General features: G+C 36.3%; 1 protein-coding gene and 1 long non-coding RNA gene across 2 annotated transcripts; both read left to right on the top strand.

Annotated features, from left to right (window-relative positions):
- The first annotated feature begins 10,380 nt into the window (after positions 1–10,380).
- CHLM (magnesium-protoporphyrin IX methyltransferase) lies at positions 10,381–11,951 on the top strand. Its single transcript, XM_039024723.2, has 2 exons — positions 10,381–11,241; positions 11,402–11,951. Exons 1-2 carry the CDS (start codon positions 10,660–10,662, stop codon positions 11,783–11,785), a joined length of 966 nt encoding a protein of 321 aa, XP_038880651.1. The 5' UTR covers positions 10,381–10,659; the 3' UTR covers positions 11,786–11,951.
- Positions 11,952–13,069: 1,118 nt separating this feature from the next.
- Positions 13,070–14,053, top strand: LOC120071592 (uncharacterized). Its single transcript, XR_005480293.2, has 2 exons — positions 13,070–13,254; positions 13,454–14,053. It is a non-coding gene; the product is annotated as an uncharacterized LOC120071592 (long non-coding RNA).
- Positions 14,054–22,155: the final 8,102 nt, after the last annotated feature.

Raw genomic sequence — 22,155 nt, forward strand, 5'->3', positions numbered from 1 at the left:
ACTCGATCGTGCAACGCACCATATTTAAACGCAAGTCTAAACGATCGTGTAGACAACTACTATGCTATGAAGCATGATCGTCTAGATGATCGAAGAGCAATCACCGTGTAACATTTACCGAGTGATCGTGTAGCCAGTGACTATGCGATGAAGTATGTTGGCCTACACCGATCTCAACAGTACCAGGTGCTAATAGTTTGGAAACTATTCCATGTTCTATCAAATAGTTCTAGAACTCAGAATCCAAAAACTCTCCACCTCGATCAGATTGAAGCATTTTAATCGTTTTACTTAATGCATTTTCAACTTCAACCTTAAACTTTTTGAATTTTTCAAAGAATTTAGACTTATCTTGGGTTAAATAAACATACCCATATCGCGAATAATCATCAGTAAAAGCAATGAAGTATTCATAGCCTCCTCTGACTCGCATATTCATGAGACCATAAAGGTCTGAATGCACTGACTCTAGAGGCTCTTTAGCCCTATAACCTTTTCCAGTAAAAGGTTTTTTAGTCATTTTGCGTTCAAGGCATGACTCACACACAGATAAAGAATTTTCTTCTAACTCATTTAGATGTCCCATTCTTCATCAACTTCTCAATCCTATTGAGATTAATGTGCCTTAAATGTAGGTGCCAAAGTTGGGCATTTTCTTTAGGAGAAACTTTAAGTCGTTTATTTTGAGTTATGGAAAATTTAAACATCTCTATGTTATGGAGGGAATTTATTGTTAATGGCCTTATCACATACAAATTGTTTTCCAATTGAGCCAAACATATATCAACACCATTTTTCATAATAAATACTTTATTAACAGAAAAATTAAGGGTGTAATTACATTTGAGCAAAGACTTTACAGAAATTAAGTTTGTCTTTAACTCGGGAACTACATATACATCATTCAAAATGATAAACCTATTATGTAAAATCAACTGGAGACCTCCCACTGCCATAGCTGAGACGACGTGCCCGGTTCCAACTCGCATCGTCATCTCACTAGCACCAAGCTGCTGCCAGGAAAGAACTCAATGAATTGAAGGGCAAAGATGATTAATGGCTCAGAGTCAATAATCCAGGAAGAATCATCATTCTCCACTAAACAAGTCTCTAAAACTAGTAAATCATATTTACTTTTTTTTAGCCTTCTTCTTTTCAGCCAAATAACGTGGGCAGTTCCACTTCCAGTGCTCATTCTGGTTGCAGTAGAAACATTTTGCCTTTTCAACCTGCACTGGTTTCCTACCCCATGGAGTGGCAGGTTGTGGGTTAGCAGGCGCCTTCCCTTGACGACCTTTCTTCTTCTTCCACTTATTGGTGCCGGAAGAATAAGGTGTAGACTTAGTTCTAGAGGTCGAACCTCGGTGGAACTTTTTTTAAGATGAGGTAACATTTACGTCACCAACCTTTTTCTCCTTGCTTTTCAACAAATATTGGAAAGTATGCAACTCATTCAGTAGAGTAGTAAGGTTGTAATCAACCCTGTTCAGAGCAGTGTTGCTTACGAAGTGAAGGAAGCTTTCTGGTAACGACTCCAAAATAATGCTAACCTATCTAGCATTATCAATGCTCGACCTGTTCATCTCCGCCACTTTGAACTGGACCATCACATTTAGAACATGTTCACTAACAAATGTACCCTCTTTCATCTTGGAGTTGAAGATGAACTTAAGAGCGTTGTGCCTGAGCTATGTGGACGATTTTTTAAACATTTCCCCCACGGACTCCATGATCTCGCGTGCAGTGATCTTGGGCTCATGCTTCTTGGCCAAAACATCGTTAAGGTTGGCCAAGATATACGGTCGGGCCTTCTTGTTCGCCTGTGCCAACGCTCGTACGCTCTCGAACATTTCAAGCGGCGTTGGGAGGTGGAATAGAAGGACTATCCTCCATAAGGACGAACCTTAAGTCATCGATGATAAGGATCGTGTTAATCGTATTCTTTCGACTAGTGTAGTTCTCGTCAGTCAGTTTATCGACGGCTAATAAAGCAAGAGTAGCAGTAGTCATTAAAAAAATTGCTGAAAAAAGAACAAACTTAATGAGTCTACTTGCATTACCACTTTTAACACCAATTAAGTTTTAGCAAAATAGTTCTATTGTACCCTAAGTGACATCTATTTTGCAATGATGTCCCAGTGAGGTAGTATAAAAGTCACTGTAGGATGATTAAGTGCCCCTTCATTGGAAAGAGACATCTCAACCATTAGACAGAAACAACTCCTTGTAACTGAATCTAACAGTCACCATTGTTCGGTCCAGAATTTGTTAACATTCTTAAAAATTCTGTGTAAGTGTAACAACTCATTTTAGGCTATAGAGTCCCGCCCTAATATGCCTACTGTAGAGAAAAAGCATATTAGGACAAGAGATTAAAGCAACCCTATCAATTTCTGGAGATCAGATAAAGAGTTGTGCAAATACAGTCATTCTTTAGAGGGACACTCCTAGGGTGCCTCGAGGCGATGCATGAAAACGTTGTCCAACCTAATGAGAGAGATCGAGGGATATGTTGTCACACGTCCCGTTCCCACTTCCTATGAACATTCTCTCCATTCACCTTGGTATTGACCTACCCCAATGCCATCATTTAGAAGGACACTCCTAGGGTGCCTCGAGGCCGATGATAGATCTCATAGCATGAACATTTTAGGGAGAAACGTCTAGAGGTAAAGTGAAGTATCATATACCCTAATTACCTCCCATTGGATGTTCTACCTAGGGATTCATTAACTTAGTAAATCCGGCTACTGATTTTGCCTAAGCGGTTGTTTAATTTGCTAAAAAATAACACTTGCTTTTGAAGATTAAACAAATTTTATTCAAGTCTTATTAAACACTTTAACAGACTTTCATCAAATTTGCATGCATGCAACAAATTTATCTAATTCACCTTTCCAGGTAGGTTCCCAGGTAGGGTGCAACGTTTCCATCTATTTAAGTACCCCAACCTAGCCAGAACCAGCCTTAGCCAAAAGGTCCCTTATAGATAGATTTGGTATATAATTAATCTTTTGTTAGTCAATTTAATCCTATTAAAACGAATTAAAGATTAAACTTAGGTTTCTAATCCCATTAGAACCGTGATCTTAGGTCTATCTCAATCAAATTTTAAGACTCTTTTAAAACATGATTAAAGCCTAAGTTTGTATGCAACTCTTTCTTATTGATTTTAATTCTAATTCCATTAATTATAACTCTTATAAAAAATGAAACAATTAAAACCATCCGCATTGCTAAGCTAGACATTCACAAGGCATTTATAACATTTATAAATAAACCTAAGCATACATGCTAACTTACATCCTTATATTATAACATTTATAATAAAGATGATGCGTGGATATGTTTTAATGCATGCATATATTATAACTCTTATATTATATGATGCATGAGCATGATTTAAGTAATTTAATCATGCAAACTACTATATTATAAAACTTATAATATAAAGATGATGCATGAATAAATGCATAACCTATGGTGGGGTTTAAAACTATATGACATACATTATAGCATATAAGTAAACATACATCACATGTACATTCAAGAAAAATTGATGGATGGGATAATACGCCTCAAAATTGGAATAAAAAAGCTAACTATTACAAGAGAAACGAGTCAACCGATTCAAACAGGCGAACTGGGTCTTGAACCACCCGGGCGAAGCCTTGTCACTTGATCATGTAGCGTTGATCGCATGGCTAAGGATTATGCGATGAGCATGAAAGTCCACGCGATCGTGCAACACATATCGAGTAACGCATGCCATGCGATCATGCAGCCAACGATTATGCAATGAGCAAGCGCATATCGAGTAACACATGCCATGCGATCATGCAGCCAATGATTATACAATGAGCATGATTGTCTATACGATTGAGTAACAAGAGTCGAGTATCAATACCGAGTGATCGTGTAGCTAGTGACTATGCGATGAGCATGCTAGCTTACACGATCATATATCTACGATCGTTTACCCTGAGCGTCTACGCGGTCAAGTAACCAATGCAAAATGATCGAGTGAACTCTTTACTCGATCACATAGCATTAGCTATGTGATCGTTTAGTAAATACTACACGATCGAGTAGAACACTTTTACACCATCACATAGCCAAATCTAAACGATCGTTTAGCTTAAGCCACACGATGCGACCAACGATTTGTCTTCTCCCTTGAAGCAAATAGCAACTCCTTGCGTTTGAAGTTTCATCATGAACAACTCAAATAAACAAAAACTTGAATATATACTCTATAGTAGGTAATTATGCCAAAAAATGCAGGGGCCTTTACAAATTAACTTTTGTAAACATAAAGAAAGCTTTAAACAGAGGCAATTATCCCGTAAACATCCATCAACAACATCCATAAACACACTTAATACTTAAGCGCATTACATAAAACTTAAAATCCACCAAGACTATAAATGACATTCAATACAGCAATGGAATTTGGAAATCAGAACAACCTGGTTCTGATACCAATTTAAGGAACTTTAAATATAGAGGACCTATGAGAGGAAGCGGATAATTCCAAACTCCATTGTGAAAGAAATTGAACATTTACAATCATATAGAAACGATTATACATTAAAGATAAATTATAGCATGCCTTTTTAAATTAAATAAAAAGGATCAAGAAAACAATACCTTTCAAGAACTTTTCTTCAAGTATTTTCCTTGATCAAATTCGAACACAATGATCAACTCGAACTCAATCTTCCTCGAACACCAGCAATAAGTATCAACTCAATCCTCGAACAATCGGACACAACCACAAAATTACCTTGGTATTCTGGTGTGAGAATGTAGGAGTTGTGAGCTATGGCTTATTTTGGATAGAGGGAAGGAGGAAGTGAATGAGGAAACGATCAAGTAGGTGATGACAGTATCATGTAGCAAATGGAAGCCTATCGTATAGACTCGATACTTGGTCGTTTAGAAAATGAGTACTATCGTATAGTAAAATCGATGTGATCGTTTAGTCACTCGATAGTGAATAATGTAAGTCGCCGTTGTTATGAGATTTTGGAAACCAATTTCCTTTTATCCCACAGTTGCCATAAAACCGTGTATAGCCACCCACTAAGGTCGATTATTGAGAAAAAGAAATATCAATTATCTTATAATTAATAAATTATAAATAAATACAATAACTAACTTATCATATTATATTTATAACCAATAGTTTTAATATTGCATCATATGCAACATATAAACCATAGTTTTTTTTTTCTATTTTATGGAATTTAATATAAATCATATTTATATTAATTCCTCCAATCAAATAATGTATCAAATACATCATATCAATTACATCATATATAGTTGACTTAATATAATTATATCATATATAATCAAATTCCCTCTTGTTAATGTGAATATTTCAAACTAACTCAAAAACTGATTCTCAACTTGAATCTATTGAGCTACCAAGAGCTACCAAGGGAACCTTATGAACCTGTAGCTTGAAGCTCCAATGGTACGTGAATAACTGACTAAACTCTTTAATCACATTATCCACCATCCGTTAACTACCAGGCACTCCACTAAAGAACGACAGCTGCACTCTTCACACTACAAATATATTTCTTTATCCATTGGATATAACCAATCAATAGTACGATGACCTTTCACAAATCGCTCGTAAGTACAGTTGGACTAAATTATCGTTTTGCCCCTATAGTTACATCTAACTTCTTAAGTACCACTAATTCCTCTAATGAACAATAGATCATAGTCCTATTATGACTAAACCCCTCTCGAGTCAAGAGAAGGTGTGGCGCCACATTGTTCAAGCCTCGGAATCAGCACTTAAGGGAGCAAGTTATCTACTTACCCTTGCATCGAGGAAGGAGTGAATTCAATCTTGTGTAGCTGAGTTCCCAGCTCCTCAATCAGACCAATCCTCAAAGTGGTAGGCTTGTTGAGTCGGCGATATGGCCACTCTCACTCATGCAAATAAAAGGACCGCCCTTATAGGCAAGAGTTCACAACTCACTCAGGATTAAGGTCATGTTATCTATGGTCATCCTAGTGAAATGAAAGTCTCAATTATGAACGAAGTTATATAACGAGACTAAACATTTCATGGTCCAGTCTTATACAAACTCCTTTGTATAGAATATCTCCGCTCACTTGTCTAATACATGAAGGATTAAGATCAGATCATTTGTAGCACTTTACAACATTTGTAACACCTATAGAGTGGGCCACTAGGATAAGGTATCCTTCCTTTATCTATATACTACAGACCATTTAGGTTATCACTTAAAGCACGATCCACTTGTATGTCTCCACGTATATGTTTAAGTTACAACGATAACCATGGATTTTAGTTTATTAGTTTGTGGTTAATGCAACTAAAATATCAAATGTTTCATAGACTGAAGTGAATAAAATATCATATATTATAAATCACAAAGTGTTTGTTCATACAAGTGTTTACAAACTACAGGACCCTACGAGATTTAGGACTTCAACCCCATCAATTGGAACAACGTTCAAAAGTATGCCTATTTGTAGGCTATCCTTAAGAGATAAAAGGTGATTTTTTTCTACGATCCTCAGGAAGATAAAATATTTGTATCGAAATATGCAACATTCTTAGAAGAAAACCATATAATGAATCATCAACATTGCAGTAAGCTAGTATTAAATGAAATAACCACATAAGCTACAAGCAAATCTACAAGAGTTATTGATCAAGTTGGTCCTTCAACAAGAGTTGTTGATAAAACTGGTACTTCACATCCTTTTCAAGACGTGGATAGAGATCATGGATAAAAGCCATGGACCTCGAAATGGAGTCGATGTACTTCAGTTCAGTCTGGGAACTTGTAGATCAACTAAAAGGGGTAAAACCCATTGGTTATAAATGGATATACAATAGAAAATGAGTCCAAGCTAGTAAGGTGTAGACTTACAAAGCTGGAGTCATGGAAAAAAGATTTACCCAAAGAGAGGGGATGAGCTACGAAGAAACCTTCTCTCTGGTTGCCATGATCAAGTTGATTAGAATACTCTTACCCGTTGATGTATTTTATGATTATGAAATCTAGCTAATGGATGTCAAGACAACTTTTCTAAATGACTATCTTGGAAAGAGTATCTATATGTCTCAACCAGGGGGGTTTATAGAATTGGGTCAAGAGTAAAAGGTTAAGCTTAAAAGATCCATTTATGGGTTGAAACAAGCATCTTGATCCTGGAATATGAGATTTAACACTGCGATCAAATCTTATGGCTTTGAATAGAATGTTGACGAACCTTGTGTTAATAAGAAGATTGTCAACAAAACCGTGGCTTTTTTTAAAAAAAAAATATAGTTGATGACATTTTACTCATTAGAAATAAAGTAGAATTCTTAGCTGACATTAAGAGATGGCTGGCATCACAATTCCAAATGAAGGATTTGAGAGATGTGTAGTATGTTCTTAGGATTCAAATAGTTCGAAACGCAAGAAAATAACGCTAGCATTATCTCAGTCATCTTATATAGGCAAGATGTTATCTAGATAATGTAGGATTCCAAGAGAGGTATGTTACCTTTCAGGCATGAAATTCATTTGTCTAAGGAACAATGTCCTAAAACAACTCAAGAGGTTGAGGTTATGAAACGAATTCCTTACTGGATATACATTTGGAATAGATAATGCATGATTCCAAGTTAGAAGTTTGATGTATGCCATGCTGTATACACACCCTAACATATGTTATGCATTTAGAATAGTCAGTCGATATCAGTCCAATCTTGGGTATGATCATTGGACTAGCGTTAAGAACATTCTCAAGTATCTTTGAAGAACGAGAGACTATATACTCGTGTATGGTGCTAAGGATCTGATCCTTACTGGATATACTGATTTTGATTTTCAGACCGATGTGTATTCAAGGAAATCAACCTCGGAATCAGTATTCACTTTGAATGGAGGAGCTATAGTATGGAGAAGAATAAAGCAAAGTTGTATTATTGACTCCACCATGGAAACGAAGTATGTAGGTGCGAGCGAGGTAGCCAATAAGGCAGTATGGCTTAGAAAGTTCTTTACCAGTTTTGAATTGGTTCCAAATATGTACCTGCCGATCACCCTCTATTGTGATAACAGTGGATCAGTTGCAAATTCCAGAAAACTTAGAAACCATAAGTGCAGAAAGCACATCAAGCACAAGTACCATCTCATCAGACAGATAGTACACCGAGGAGACGTGATCGTCAAGAAGATAGGCTCATAAGACAACTTAGCTGATCTTTTTACGAAGGCCCTCCCAGCTAAAGTGTTTGAGAGTACCTAGTGAGACTAGGACTATGAGATAGATAAATCTAGGGCAAGTGGGAGAATTAATGGGTATCTAATGCACTAGTTTATTGTATTTATTCTCTCATACTCAACTTTGTATATATTTGTATATATGTAAACCCACTAGAGTTTTAGTCCAAGTGAGAGTTTGTTGGGTTGTATGTCCTAAAATTCACAATTTGTAAAATTAAACATTTTCTATTTGTAATAAAGATGTTATTGAGCTTTTGTTCAATATAACTATTATTGAATATGTAAATTGTGCTAAATCCAATAATCTAATATCCATGACTATTACATGAGTATATGGACTTTATATGGAGACATAAGAGTGGATCAAGTTCGAGTAGATAGCCAAAATGATATATAATATATGGATAAAGCTGGGTATCTTATTATGAGAACACTGTCGAATGTGGCCCACTTTGTATTTAATACAAACGATGTGATCATGAATCGTTCATGTGGAGACATGTGAGTGGAGGCATCATATGCAAAGAGTTTGTATAACATCGGACCAAGAAATAAGTCACTCTTACTTTATAACGACGTTTACTGTTTAAGACTGACTATTTCAAAGCAATGACGTATGTAACTTGACCTTAATTTTGAGGTAACTATGAACTCTTGTTTATTTGGGATTATCCTTAGTTTTGCATGGATGAGGGTTGACTCAATAGCACGAGCTCAATAAGCCGCCCATTTCAGGGGTAAGATCAGGTGCAAGATGAAATTCACTCCTACCCGCTTTTAGGGATTGTAGATAGGTTGTTCTCTTAAGTGCTGATTTCAGGTCTTGAACAAGAGCCCCTACCCTTTCAGGCCTGGGAGGGACTCAATTTGGTGATTGAATCACAAACCAATTGTTTATTAGAGGATCAGTGGGACTTAAGAAACAAGATGTAATCTCGGGGTAAAACAACTTTTGTCCTAGCCGTTATTACGTATAACCTATGAAGGGTCGACTTACTGAGTATAGTTAAACCAAGTTGACAGAAATATATTTATAGCGAGGGGAGTGCAACTATTGGGGAATTAGTGGAGTGACCTGGTAGTTAATGAATGTTGATTAATTCAATTTAAAGAGTTTAGCCAAATCGTTGGAGCCCATAATCCGTAGGTTCGTTAGGCCCCATTATTAGCTCAAAAATGGATTAAATCTTAGAATAGCGTGATGAGTGAATTTGAAACGTTCAAACTCGAATTAAAGGAATCGATAATTTTATACAATACAATTACATGTTTAATTATCGAATTAAATGGAATTTGATAATTGGATAATATTTAAATTTGATTTAAATGTTAATTACATAAATAGAGATTCATGATTGTGGAACTGGTGTTTAATTAATTTAATATTATTAAATTCACTAATTAAAGTATTTAATTAATTATTAAAGAATTAATTTTATTTGAAATTAATTATTGAATTAATTTTGTATAAAATTAATGAATTTTTATATTATTTATAGAATTAATATTTTATAAAATTGGTTTTTCATTGTAATTAAGTTTTGAAATTGATTTTAATGTACAATCATTTAAAATAAAAAACCATTTTATAGTGAGTTTCTCCCACATTTAACACCATACAATTCCACTCTTTTAATAGTGGTCTTGGTGTCAAACCAAGAGAAAAAGGGGTGGCATGCTGAATTTGATTCAAATTCACTTCAGCTGGGCATTGCATGCAAGCTTGCAGAAATTCTGGATTTTTGCTTCCTCAGCCCTTGAACGCCAAAAAGACTAGTTTCTCTCCAAAAATTTTGTAAATTCAATTCATTTTAGAATCCACCTTCCAATCTAAGATTCTAAAGAATAGTAGGAAAGATCAAGTGGTGATCTACAAGAATTTGTTGTGGAGATTCAAGTTAGAATTGAAGATTTGAAGTGTTTTTCAAAGGTAATTTCAGAAACTCTATTTTTGTTTTTGAACATGCTTACTTATTTATTAAAATTGATGAAATTAGAGTGCTTTAAGACCTAGTCATTATTTTTTTATAATGTGTTCAATTGGTCATTTTCTTTTCTAAAGACCTTTGATTCGGTTCAATTTTGATTGGTTTTTAAAATAAAAAATTAGATCAATATTTCTCCAAATACAAGTAAAATATATCCAATTCTATATTAAAAAAAACCAAACCAAACATTGGATCGGCTTGGGCTTTCTAGTTTATATAGATTTAGGCTATTCATTTTGTTTCACGAGGATGAGGCACCGTGGACGTGGGACCCAGGAGAATCGGGGGAGGATAGCAGCTGTGTGGATTACCTTAGCCACTCGCATCAGAGTATACACGCAGATTCACACATTTCCTCTCAGTCACCGCCGCTCGGAAGGGGCAGAGTTACGGTAACCATGGCTCACTCAGCATCTCCATATCCCACACTCTGCTTCCACCCCGATTCTACCTCAAATTCTAGATTCTTCTTGTCTCCAACCCCTATCAAGCTCGTTAAATTTTCAAGAACGCTCAATGTCAATGTCCCTGCCCCACCACTCTCTGCTGTAGCTACTGAACTCCCCGTCGTCGATGGGGCAACAATTGCAGCCATCGGCGGCGGTTCGGTTGCCGCTCTGGCTGCCGTTCTATCTCTGACCGACCCGGAGAGACGCCGCCGCCTCCAGGCGGAAGAGGTGGGTGGTGGCGATAAGGATGTGGTGAAGGAATACTTTAACAATTCGGGGTTTCAGAGGTGGAAGAAAATATATGGAGAGACGGATGATGTGAACAGGGTGCAGCGAGACATTAGGTTGGGTCACTCCAAGACGGTGGAGAATGTGATGGCCATGTTGAAAGATGAGGGCCCACTCACAGGAGTAACAGTCTGCGATGCCGGCTGTGGAACCGGTAGCTTATCCATTCCGCTGGCCAAGGAAGGTGCCATCGTCTTTGCTAGTGATATTTCTGCTGCTATGGTCGCGGAGGCCCAAAACAAGGTTGCTTCCTTTCTCATACTAGTGTATTGCATTGCATGCCAATTCCCGTTCCCAAATCTGAACACGACTTTCAGGGAACACAATTATTGTGTTAAAATGTATTCGGCAATAAGGTATTATTATTCATTGCGTGAAATAGTTACATCCTGTGTTGGTGCAGGCAAAAGAAGAGGTTGTGGGAGGCGTGATGCCAAAATTTGAAGTGAAAGATTTGGAGAGTTTGGAAGGGAAATACGATACGGTGGTATGTCTGGATGTTTTGATACACTACCCCCAGAACAAGGCAGACGGAATGATTGCGCACCTTGCATCCCTAGCTGGAAAGCGTTTAATCATAAGCTTTGCGCCAAAAACTTTTTACTACGATTTGTTGAAGAGGGTGGGAGAGTTGTTTCCCGGACCTTCCAAGGCAACCAGGGCATATCTTCACTCTGAGGCAGACGTCGAGGCCGCATTGCGTAGGGTTGGCTGGAAAATTAGGAAGAGAGGTCTAATCTCAACCCAGTTTTACTTTGCTACTTTGGTTGAGGCAGTTCCTGCTTGACACCGACCTGTATCGCCTTGCATCTCAGTTTTGACTTTTCCTCTTCCTGTATTATTCCCCCACCCCTTGTATTATTGTTCCTTACGATGCTAATAGAGTGTCAAGATGATGTATGGAAATGGATAATGGACCTTATATTAATTGTTATCACCCATTTCAATTTGAAGTCCTATGCTTACGTTTCCCCGAAGGATCTTTTTAAGAAGATTATAAGGCAAAACATGTGAGAGAATTCTGAAAATTGCTTATACAATTCGATGATGCATTACATTAACTAATACATTTCTTAAAAATCTTAATAAGCTCATTCATTGTGCCCATCAAGGGACCTCTAGTGCGGCACTGAAGGGTTCTCTTCTGTCCTCTCTTTACCAAGTGCCAATTGTAAGTCACAAACCCACCTCACTACTTTTACCTCACCATATTCACTATATATATATATATAGCTTCCATGCATATTCTAGTTTAGTTTGTGTTTGGGGCAAAACCAGTTGAACTGTCAGCTCAGGAAGACGTTATGTATGTTATATGTTGGTTAATAAACTTCCCTTGATCACCTCAAATCAATCAACATACAGGTTTTCATGCACGTGTTAAATAAAGGTCGGGTTTTGAGGTCACTTCAATTTCAAAATGATCCCGGCTCTAATAAAGGAATGGATCAAATTTGCATTTCAAACAGAACTTGTCAGATTAACTAACGTTTAAAACTTGCATAGTTCCAATATACACATTGAATGTCTTCATCACTGTTTTCCCTTATTCTGCGCAAAGTAGAAACTGTCTACAGAACCACCTCTTTTTATTCCTCTCTACACCCCGGTTCATTGAACGAAAGTTCCATAACCAGGACATATGATTATTTGCCCGTAAAATCAACCAGGAAGGTTCGAATTTCCATAGGAGCAAGTTCTACCACCAACTTTGCTGAGTTCACAGGCCCTCCTCTCAAGGCCTTTCCTCCTTTAGGATTCCCTTCTATTTTCCACACCAACCTCTTCTTCTCCATTTCTGCTCTTTCTTGGTTAGCAGATAAACTTGTCTCCGTTACCTTGCTTATCTGAAAAACCATGAAATAACCACCTATCAACTTTTATCACTCATCTAACAGAGAAATAACAATTGTTCTACCTTCTTTCTAGGAAACAACTTCCTTTACGGTTGCTGTTGAGCCCACAAGAGATTGGGCCTGATTGAATAATCTTCAACTTATTGACGCCCAAACGAAAACTATCTGATTTGCATGGCCCTTATTTGAAAAATGTTAGGTGACAAGTGTGGTGCAGGGATTTCCACCTTGCTGGCTATTTTCAAACCAAAGGATAATTCCAGCTTTTGTTCTGAAACTTCAATTTTGATCAGACGAAATTTCTCTTTTTCTTTCTAGGGTTCTAGTGACGTCTTTTAAGATGTATTAATCATACAAAGATTATAGTGACGTCTTGAAGACCTATGTCCACTCTACAAAGGTATGAAGATCTCTTTACTCGAGCCTTTTAAGATGTATTACAGATTCCTTTTTTCTCTGATTCACACACTGATATTTCAGCTTTCATGATTGATTTAATGTTTCACTATATTTATAAGTAGAGAATTAGTTTATAACAACTGTTAGTTTGTTTCAGCTAACTTTTCTAATAGTTGTTTCTGTTTCTTGTGAGAGGTAAGCTTGAAGAGAAAGTTTCAGCTTAATCTTGAGCTATTCAAGGTAAATTTTAGCTCATCTTCTTTACCGTTGCCATGACTGAAAGATCCTTGTCCTCTCCAGTCTTGCATTTAAATCACCAAAGAGAAAGTGTATAGTTAGTTTCACAAGTGACTGGTGTAGGACGCATTAAATCTTGCTGGAAATGCAGATACAAAAGTTTCATTTACCTCATACAAGTGAGCCAGACGTAAGAGAGCTTTTCCATTCTCCAACTCCTGAAAATCAAGAAAGCCAATATGCAAAATTAGTAGTCACATGCTTTTCAGATGTTTACTACCCCACTTGAGGTATCCATGGTACACCACAACTAAACAATTTTTTTTTTAAAAGGTAAACACTAGGGTTGAGAGAAGTAGAACAAGACTATTTCATTTACTAAATATATTGTTGGAGTGCCTTGAATCTAAGTTGAATTCGTATTTGGCATATTTAATTATTTATGATTTATTTACTATTATGACCCTAGAGTTTAGAGAAGTACACTATATAAACTTTTTAATTCTGGAGATGCCACTATTTTGTATTTTGTAATATTCTCTAATAAAAATGTTCTTCCTTTATCCTGTGGAATATAGGTAAAACAATGTTAGTGAACTACGTTTATCTATATGTCAATTCTCTTATGTTTTCTACATTCTCTTTTTGTTGATTTCGTAATATACACACACACAAGCATACAAGTGTTAGCAACGTATAAGTATTAACCTAAGTAGGAGAAGGTAAATATATAATAGGCAATATGATAAAGATATTTACAATAGTGTTAAAATACTAATATTAGCACTATAACTCTCCCTCATGTAACGACGTGAGTTCAGGAGGGGGACAAGATTGAACTGAGATCACTTCTGAATGAAAGAGATCCCGAGGACATGAATAGAATTGATAAGAAAGGCTTAAAAGAATTGAAAGCTACTACTTATACCTGACAAACGGAATCTTTTGGTGTCGCTCCCGAAAGATCGCTGATCAAATAATATTTATAAATTACTGAATGAATTACTTATACTAACTAGTAGTACACGCGGCAAGTCCGGGATCGAACCATAGGGAAGCACGAAAGATTAATTCCTTGAAGTACATTTTTAGTTAAAATGGAGGAGGGGGGAGGGGGGAGGGGGGGTGGTGTGGATTGGAATAGGAATGAACAAAAGAAATAAAATGTAATGAAAGTAAAAGAAATGCAATTAACTACGACATTCTAGCTTAGAGAAATGGAATGAACCAATGCAATTCTTGTTCACTGAGTTATTTAAATGCAATTTTAGGTTCTTAACTATGCCTAGCCCAATTGATTGGAATCCCAGTCAATGGTCTTAATCACCTAATTAATCGAAATGCATAGAAAATGAATCCGCTCCATACAAATCGACAAATCACATTAAGTTATAGGGATAATGCTAGGATGAGTGTTCGACTTCCACCGTCTAATAAAACATTCAACGTGGTTTTTATCTTGGTTGATGGGAGCAATACTATTCAATGAACTGCAAGCCTAACTAACATATTGCTTCCTTTGAGATTAACCTACAATTATATGTCACATATTACAAGCCAATCTCTAAGCATTCAAATTACACAACAAATTACTGGTTATCAATCAATAATATAATTATGCAATGCATAAACACAAAATTCAAGTTGAAACTCATAGACAAGAATATAGAAATTACATTCAAATAAAACTCCCAAAAATTAGATTATTTAAAATCCTTAAACTAGAGAGCTAGTTCTTACCTTCCCATGGAGATGAAGAAGAGAAGAACTTGACAATGTTTTCCTTAATTACATAAGATGGGAAAAAAATGAAGAAAAATACAAATAGAGAGATGAGAAGAGGAGGAAATCGGTATAAGAGCCGAGTAGAGGTTGATTATTTCATGAACTTCTTGCCTTAAAATAAATAGGAAAGGTTTTATACAGCAGTCATAGCGTTGCAACGTTGCAGCTAGTGTTACAACCCTGCGACAGACAACACGAGCACCTCCGTTTAAGGTTTATAGTGTTGCAACATTGTCCTATTTCCACAAAAATTTTAGGCTACTGCCTTTGAGCGTTGTGCAATGGTCCTTTGAGCTTTGCAACGCTTCGACTAGGGACATTTTTGTCTTTTCACATCCTTTTGAAGTTCGGTTGCTCAAATTAGCTCTTAATTGCTTCAAATAACCCGAACAGCTCATAATGACTGATTTTACCTCCAAGATGCTCGATACCTATAAAATCATTAAATATACACATTAAACATAGTAACGACCTAGAATTAAGAAGAAAATAACAAATTTTTGGTGCTATCAAACATCCCCAAATTAATTCTTGATCGTCCTCGAGCAAGGTAGAATCATACATTCACACAAAAATATGCTTGTTCAATCATAAGGGTCGTTACTCTAGTCTCAACAGTCTCTAAGGATAAGATTTACAATAAAAAAATGAATTTCGATCAAAATCAACCAATGAAGCACATTTTAAAAATGATTCTAAACCTATCCATGCACGAACGATCCAAAGCCCTAACTATTTAAGCCTGCAAAACCAGGATGGTTTTATAAGGCTCTCGACTCGTTTTTCCCCTACTCTGGCTCGAAGGTTCAAGAGTTAAGCTTCTTAGACTCAATAATGTAATGACACACTTAATGAAACTAAAATTTTATTCTATTTTTTTTCTTTTCTCATTTTCTTACTTTACACAAAAGAGGAAACCTTATCTAGACAGATCACCTTCGTTTTAGTTTATCCACATGGATTACGTGATAGATATCCAATACGAACAATGTCTACGAACAATGTCTCCTAATAAGGTGCCTAAGCTCACTCATTCCTAGAAGTACTTTAGCTCAGAGAAAAACTATGGGTGTCATAGCCGCCCCAAGTTAATCATAACCTCAAGAAAGAGGAGTAATCCCCTTAAAAAATAACATACAAACTTCCTTTTACTTTACAACATGTTTCACCTTTTACAAACTTTCTTTATATTTATTCTACACTTGGCTTTTACAATATAAAACAAGATTTTGGCAAAAAAAGTAGGCATGCATTACTAGGTTGAGCTTTCAGTCAATTAACACCTATCACCTAGGTCTTTCTGGGTGACAACAAATGTACAAGCCACATAATACAATTCTAAGTATGCAAGACCTAATTTCGTTAAACAAAGAACAAGCATGCATGAGAGATAAGAAAAATTTTTAAAACGGGCTAAAAATCATGATCATGCTCTTCATACATAATTCCATGCAAACCTAATCACAAAGAGGGTGCGCCATCAACTACTCATCATAACAAACTAAGCAAGAGAGAAAGCAAGTAATTCAAGCACACAAACATTGTCCAAGCACAACACTCAAGGACTCTAGCTGTCATAACATACCCCATCCCCAACTTAAAATGATATATTGTCCCCCATGTATCTCTAATCTAAGCCTAATAAAATAAAGGAGTCAAGGGAAAAGAAAACCTCTCCTAATGACGTTTTCGCACATGGGATGGTGGTAAGAGGCTCGTACTTAAATTGATCTTCTTCTTCTTTTAGGGCAAAGGGAAAAAGCCTATAAAAGAAGAACAAGAAATTAAACTAGAAAGCAATAAAGGAAGGCAATAAATTTTTCACCTAGCTTCCTCCAGGAAGGGCAAATTTTAACATTGATTGCTCGACGTGACCTGTCTATTGTCAAGGTACAAAGAAATTCTCATATTTCTCTAGTCTCTTCTTGGATGAGTCAATATAGCCTGGTAAGGCTATAAGGCTCCTCACCTTTTGAAAAGAACCAGACAGGTTGAATTTGTATTTTTTTTAATAAGGCAAAAAAGGTAAAAAAGAATCAAATGACTCAAATGACTTTAAAGAATCTAAAAAAAGAAAAGACTAAACAGACTCGTGAGAACTAATGGAATAAAACTCGAATATATACAAAATACCAGAAGTTAGAATAGAGCGAGGTCTTTCGACCTCTAACTCTATCACCTAGATCTCGTCGGATTTAGGCTCAGAATTCTTAGCCTCACAAACTAGCAAGTATAGAGTGATGTCCTCATCATCACTAGAATAGTAGCACTCCATAAGGAACTCCGCCTCCGAGTACAAATATGGACTGTTCTGGCACGTTCTCTAATCTCTCCATAACCTCTATCAGCCGAGCAACATGGTCGGTCATGCTTCGCAGCTGAGCTTGAATGTCCTACTGAAACTGAAGAGAGCTATTAGCATGTTCAGAAATTAAGAACTCCAAAGTCATACATGGACACAAATCTCCAAAAAGTGGTTTCTGCTCCACCGTATCGACGTGGACTATCTCATTCCTCTGGGCCTCTGGGAAGTTAAGAGAATGGTGTCATATCCCCTCCCGAGTACACCTCTAGAACCCGAAAAAAGGTGTGAGGATGGTAGACACCACCCTTCTGTGATATCTACTGCCCAACTCTACTAGCTCGCTTAAAACAATAAACTTGCAGTGGTATTTTAAGAAAACAACTGAAAGCATAACTCATTTGAAAATCAGTTTATACAGGTTTGATAAATTTTACAATATCAGTCCTGCCCTAGCTACAAACTAATCTAGTAACATTCTAACTCGTGGCAAACCTCGACTTCTTGTAGCAACCTGGACTCTTCTGCTACCTGCGAGAAAAACATAAGAGAAAATTGTGAGCTTTAAGCTCAGTGAGTGGTAATAGCTTAAGAAGTTTCTTTCAAATTATAACAATAAAAATATAACACACTACGAGGTCAACACTCAAATCTCAGTCTTGAACGAGTCTATTCTCAATCTTACCTACACAAACGGTAGATAGTTAAAACTAATATTCATCATAATCGTGTTATCTCTTATATGCACATAGATTCCCCTCTTATGGGCTCGAAAGCTAGGCCCGTTGGTCCGCTGACCATCCCATGTGAGGTTCCTTCCACAGGCTTAGGAACTAGGCCTCATGGCCCCCTGACCATCCCGTGAGATTCTGCCGTGGGCTCAAGTACTAGGTCCGTTGACCGCCTGACCATCCTGGCCACATATTCTCATTCTTGTTCTGACCACTCATGCACAACAATAGCATATAATCTAAAAAGATATGCTAAAAATCTTAAATGAATACCACTCACTGTGTTTTGCAGGAACCCTTCTTTCTTTCCAAGTTCCCTGGTTGCCTCCTTCCCCCCAACCCTAATTTCCAGATTTATTTTGAAGCTCATATTACTCATTATTCCATACATTATTTTGAAACACTTCCTTCTACAAATTTGTTTAGAAATGTCTTAACTTAACTTAAAATTTGGGCTTCAAATTCTAACCCAAGAGCTTAGGATTTGAAGATTACTCCACCTTGCTCAACTGTCACAGATTCTGTTGGGTTTTATGTCCTAAAACCCAAGAGCTCAGGATCCAAGTTCCCTGCACTGTATGGTCTTGGCATCATATAGCTCACCAGCCACACGTCTCAACATACTGTTGGGTTTTATGTCCTAAAACTCGCTGTTCATAAAAAATAAACATATTCTATTATCAATAAAAGAAGTTAGTCAACATTTCTTCAATAAAGGTATTGAATTTATTAATTGAATTCATAAAGTCTAAATCCAATAAACTAAGATCCATGGCTATTATATGAATACTTGAACTTTATGTAGAGACATAATGATGGATCAAAGTTCAAGTAAATAGCCAAAATGGTCTATAGTATATGATTAAGGTTGGATACCTTATTCTGGTAACATTATTGGATGTGACTTACTCTGTAGCGTTTACAAGTTGTTGTAAAGATACTACAAATAAAGTGATCCAGATTTGTTCATGTATTGACATGAGGAGTGGGGGTATCCTATGCAATGAGGTTGCATAAGATTGGACCAAGAAAGAAATCACTCTTACTTTATAACATTGTTTACTGTTTAAGATTGACTATTTTTCTTAGATGAATTAGGTAACTCGATCTTAATCCCGAGCTAACTATGAACTCCTGTTTATTCGAGGTTATCCTTAAATTTTCATGGGTGAGGGTTGGCTCAATAGCATCGACTCAATAAGCCTCCCATTTTAGGGGTAAGACCAGGTAGATAGCTGGGGACATAAGGTGCAAGACGGAATTCATGCCTACCCAATTTAGGGATAGGAGAAAGGTTGTTCTCTTAAGTACTAAATCCAGGTCTTGAACATGGGGCCCCACCCTCTCATTCCCCGAGAGGGGTCCATTAAGTGATTAGATCATAAACAAATTGTTCATTAAAGGATTAGTAGGAACTTAAGGAACAAGACGTAATGTAACACCCCGTACATTGTTTTAGTAATAATGTAATTTCAGTAACTTTATTATTTGGAATTTCAGTAATTGTTATTAGTTGGAGGGCATTTTTGGAATTTTGGACTTCAAGTATAAGTGCGGGAATTTAATTGTTGGCGTGAAATTATTCAAATTGAAAATTAATGGCAGGATTTAATTTTCTTTCGAAACAGAAAGGAATTTAATAGTATAAACGGAAAGAAATTAAATGTGATTATATTTACTTCCTTTTTTGTTTTATTATTATTGTTGTTGTTGTTGTTTTTTTTTTTTTTTTTTTTTTTTTTTTTAATAAAAAGTTAAATCCCCCCCTTTTCTTCCTCACGTTCGTGAGTTCATCTGATGCCGCCCAAAGCCGCTGCGTCAGTTTCTTCTTCATGACCTCCATCCACCACTGCTCAAGCGTCGTTCACTTTTGTCGTTAATGGATCTATCGATTTGGGTAAGATTTCAGTCGTTTGGGTTTGTTTTCAGTTGATTCTTGAATAGTCATTTACTTTTGGCATCAATTGGTTGATACCCGTTGTGTTACAACTTTGGATTCAAGTTTGTGAAGGTATTGAGGTGTTGTTCAGTGAAGTTGGAGTTTGTTTTAGCGATTTTTGGTAAGTTTTATGCTTTGATTACCCTCTTGTGGATTAATTTTGGTTGTTGAGAAATTTTGGTAAAGTCATTTGGAAGTGATTTTTTTTTTTTTTTTTTTACGAAGTTACATATGGATAATTTATTTGAGACATTGGTAGTGAAGTATGTATTTGATTCAAGCTTTAATCATATAAGCCTAATTATGATTAGGGGGTTGATTCAAGAATTTCATTTAAGATGAAGTTTGGTTTGCTAATTATTTGGGCTTAAAATTAGAGGTTTAGAAGGTGAATTCGAATTGGATCACACCTTAGGTAAGGTTATCTGGAAATGTTTTGTAATATTTTGGTGTTTGGAATTTGGTCTTGACTATTAATTTTAAAGCTTGGTTTATGTTTAGACTTGATTAAGGATTCAAGAATTTCACAAAGATTCAATTGCTTTTTGGTTCGACCTAATATCAAGGTAAGTAATCTTGTTACTAGAACTGCCCACGGGTCAGTCATTAGATGTATGCTAGCATGATAAATGTATGTTATGGCAGAATGTTAGCATGATAGATTTATAATATAATATGATCAAAGTATGTTTTGGTACGAGATCTGAATTACTTATTTATGCACATAGACACTTGAATGCTAGTATGAGATGGTATGTGCTTCCATATAGTTGTATTTGATTTGATGATGTTGAGGTACATATGTATGTTGTAGAACCATGATATTGAGGTATATGTGTATGTTGTAGAGCCATGATGTTGAGGTTTATATGTATGTCATAGATTTGTACAGTGATGATTATGATGTTGAGACTGTGCAAATGTCATTACTGATTAGTTAGATGCCCATTAGAGTTTGTGTTTCCTTCAGGATTCACCAGTTTGGTTCTCCTTCAGGATTCACCAGTTTATGTCTCCTTCGGGATTCACCAGAGGTAGTGGACATACTTAACTACAGTAGGATAGGACTCAATCTCCTTCTTGTTTCATGTGCATATGTGTCCCATGGGGACTAGAGTAGTTTATATTTTTCACCAGAGGTGGGTATCTAGAGGACATAGATGCCCAGTCTGACCCTATTAGTGGGGTTACTTACTGAGTATTTTATACTCATTCTTTCTCATGTTGGTATTTCATGTAAGGGTAGAGATGCACTGGCGATGGAAAGCGAAATTCGTGGTCGAGCCACTGGGACTAGTTTTTACGCTTCCGCATCATGAAATTTAGAGTTCCTTTCATGTTTCTCTTAACTTTTAGTTTTGATGTTTAAAACTTACTTTTAAGAATCGTTTTTCAGATTTATTTATTATCCTTTATGATTTATGGGTACCCTATTATTGATTTATTATTTGAATTTAATGAAAGTCTTTTGAACTTACCTTATTTAATTAGCATTTATTAAGCCATAACCGAGTTTCGTTTTGAGTTCCATGCATGCATGTATTTAGTAATGACCTAACTTAAGTCCTACTACCACCCCCTCCCAAGCCTACCTCTAGAACCCGAAAAGAGGCATAAGGACGACATATATCACTCTTTCATGATACCTACTGTCCATCTGAACTTTATGCACTCATTAAACTTTAAGCCAAGGATATAAACAACTGTTCGACTAAAGTCATTTTATTACAAATAGTATAATATTTATACAACTCCCAGACTTAATTATAAAGTTTACAAACTTTGACTTTAGTAGCACCCTGGAACTTCTCATCTTTTGCTACCTAGGAAGAAAACATGAAAGAAACGAATGAGCTTCAAGAAGCTCAGTGAGTGGTAACATCATAACAAGTCTCTTTCAACTTATAG

The sequence above is a fragment of the Benincasa hispida genome, chromosome 2 (genome assembly GCF_027475165.1).
Source record: "Benincasa hispida cultivar pf3 chromosome 2, pf3_genome.v1.1, whole genome shotgun sequence".
NCBI lineage: Eukaryota > Viridiplantae > Streptophyta > Magnoliopsida > Cucurbitales > Cucurbitaceae > Benincasa > Benincasa hispida.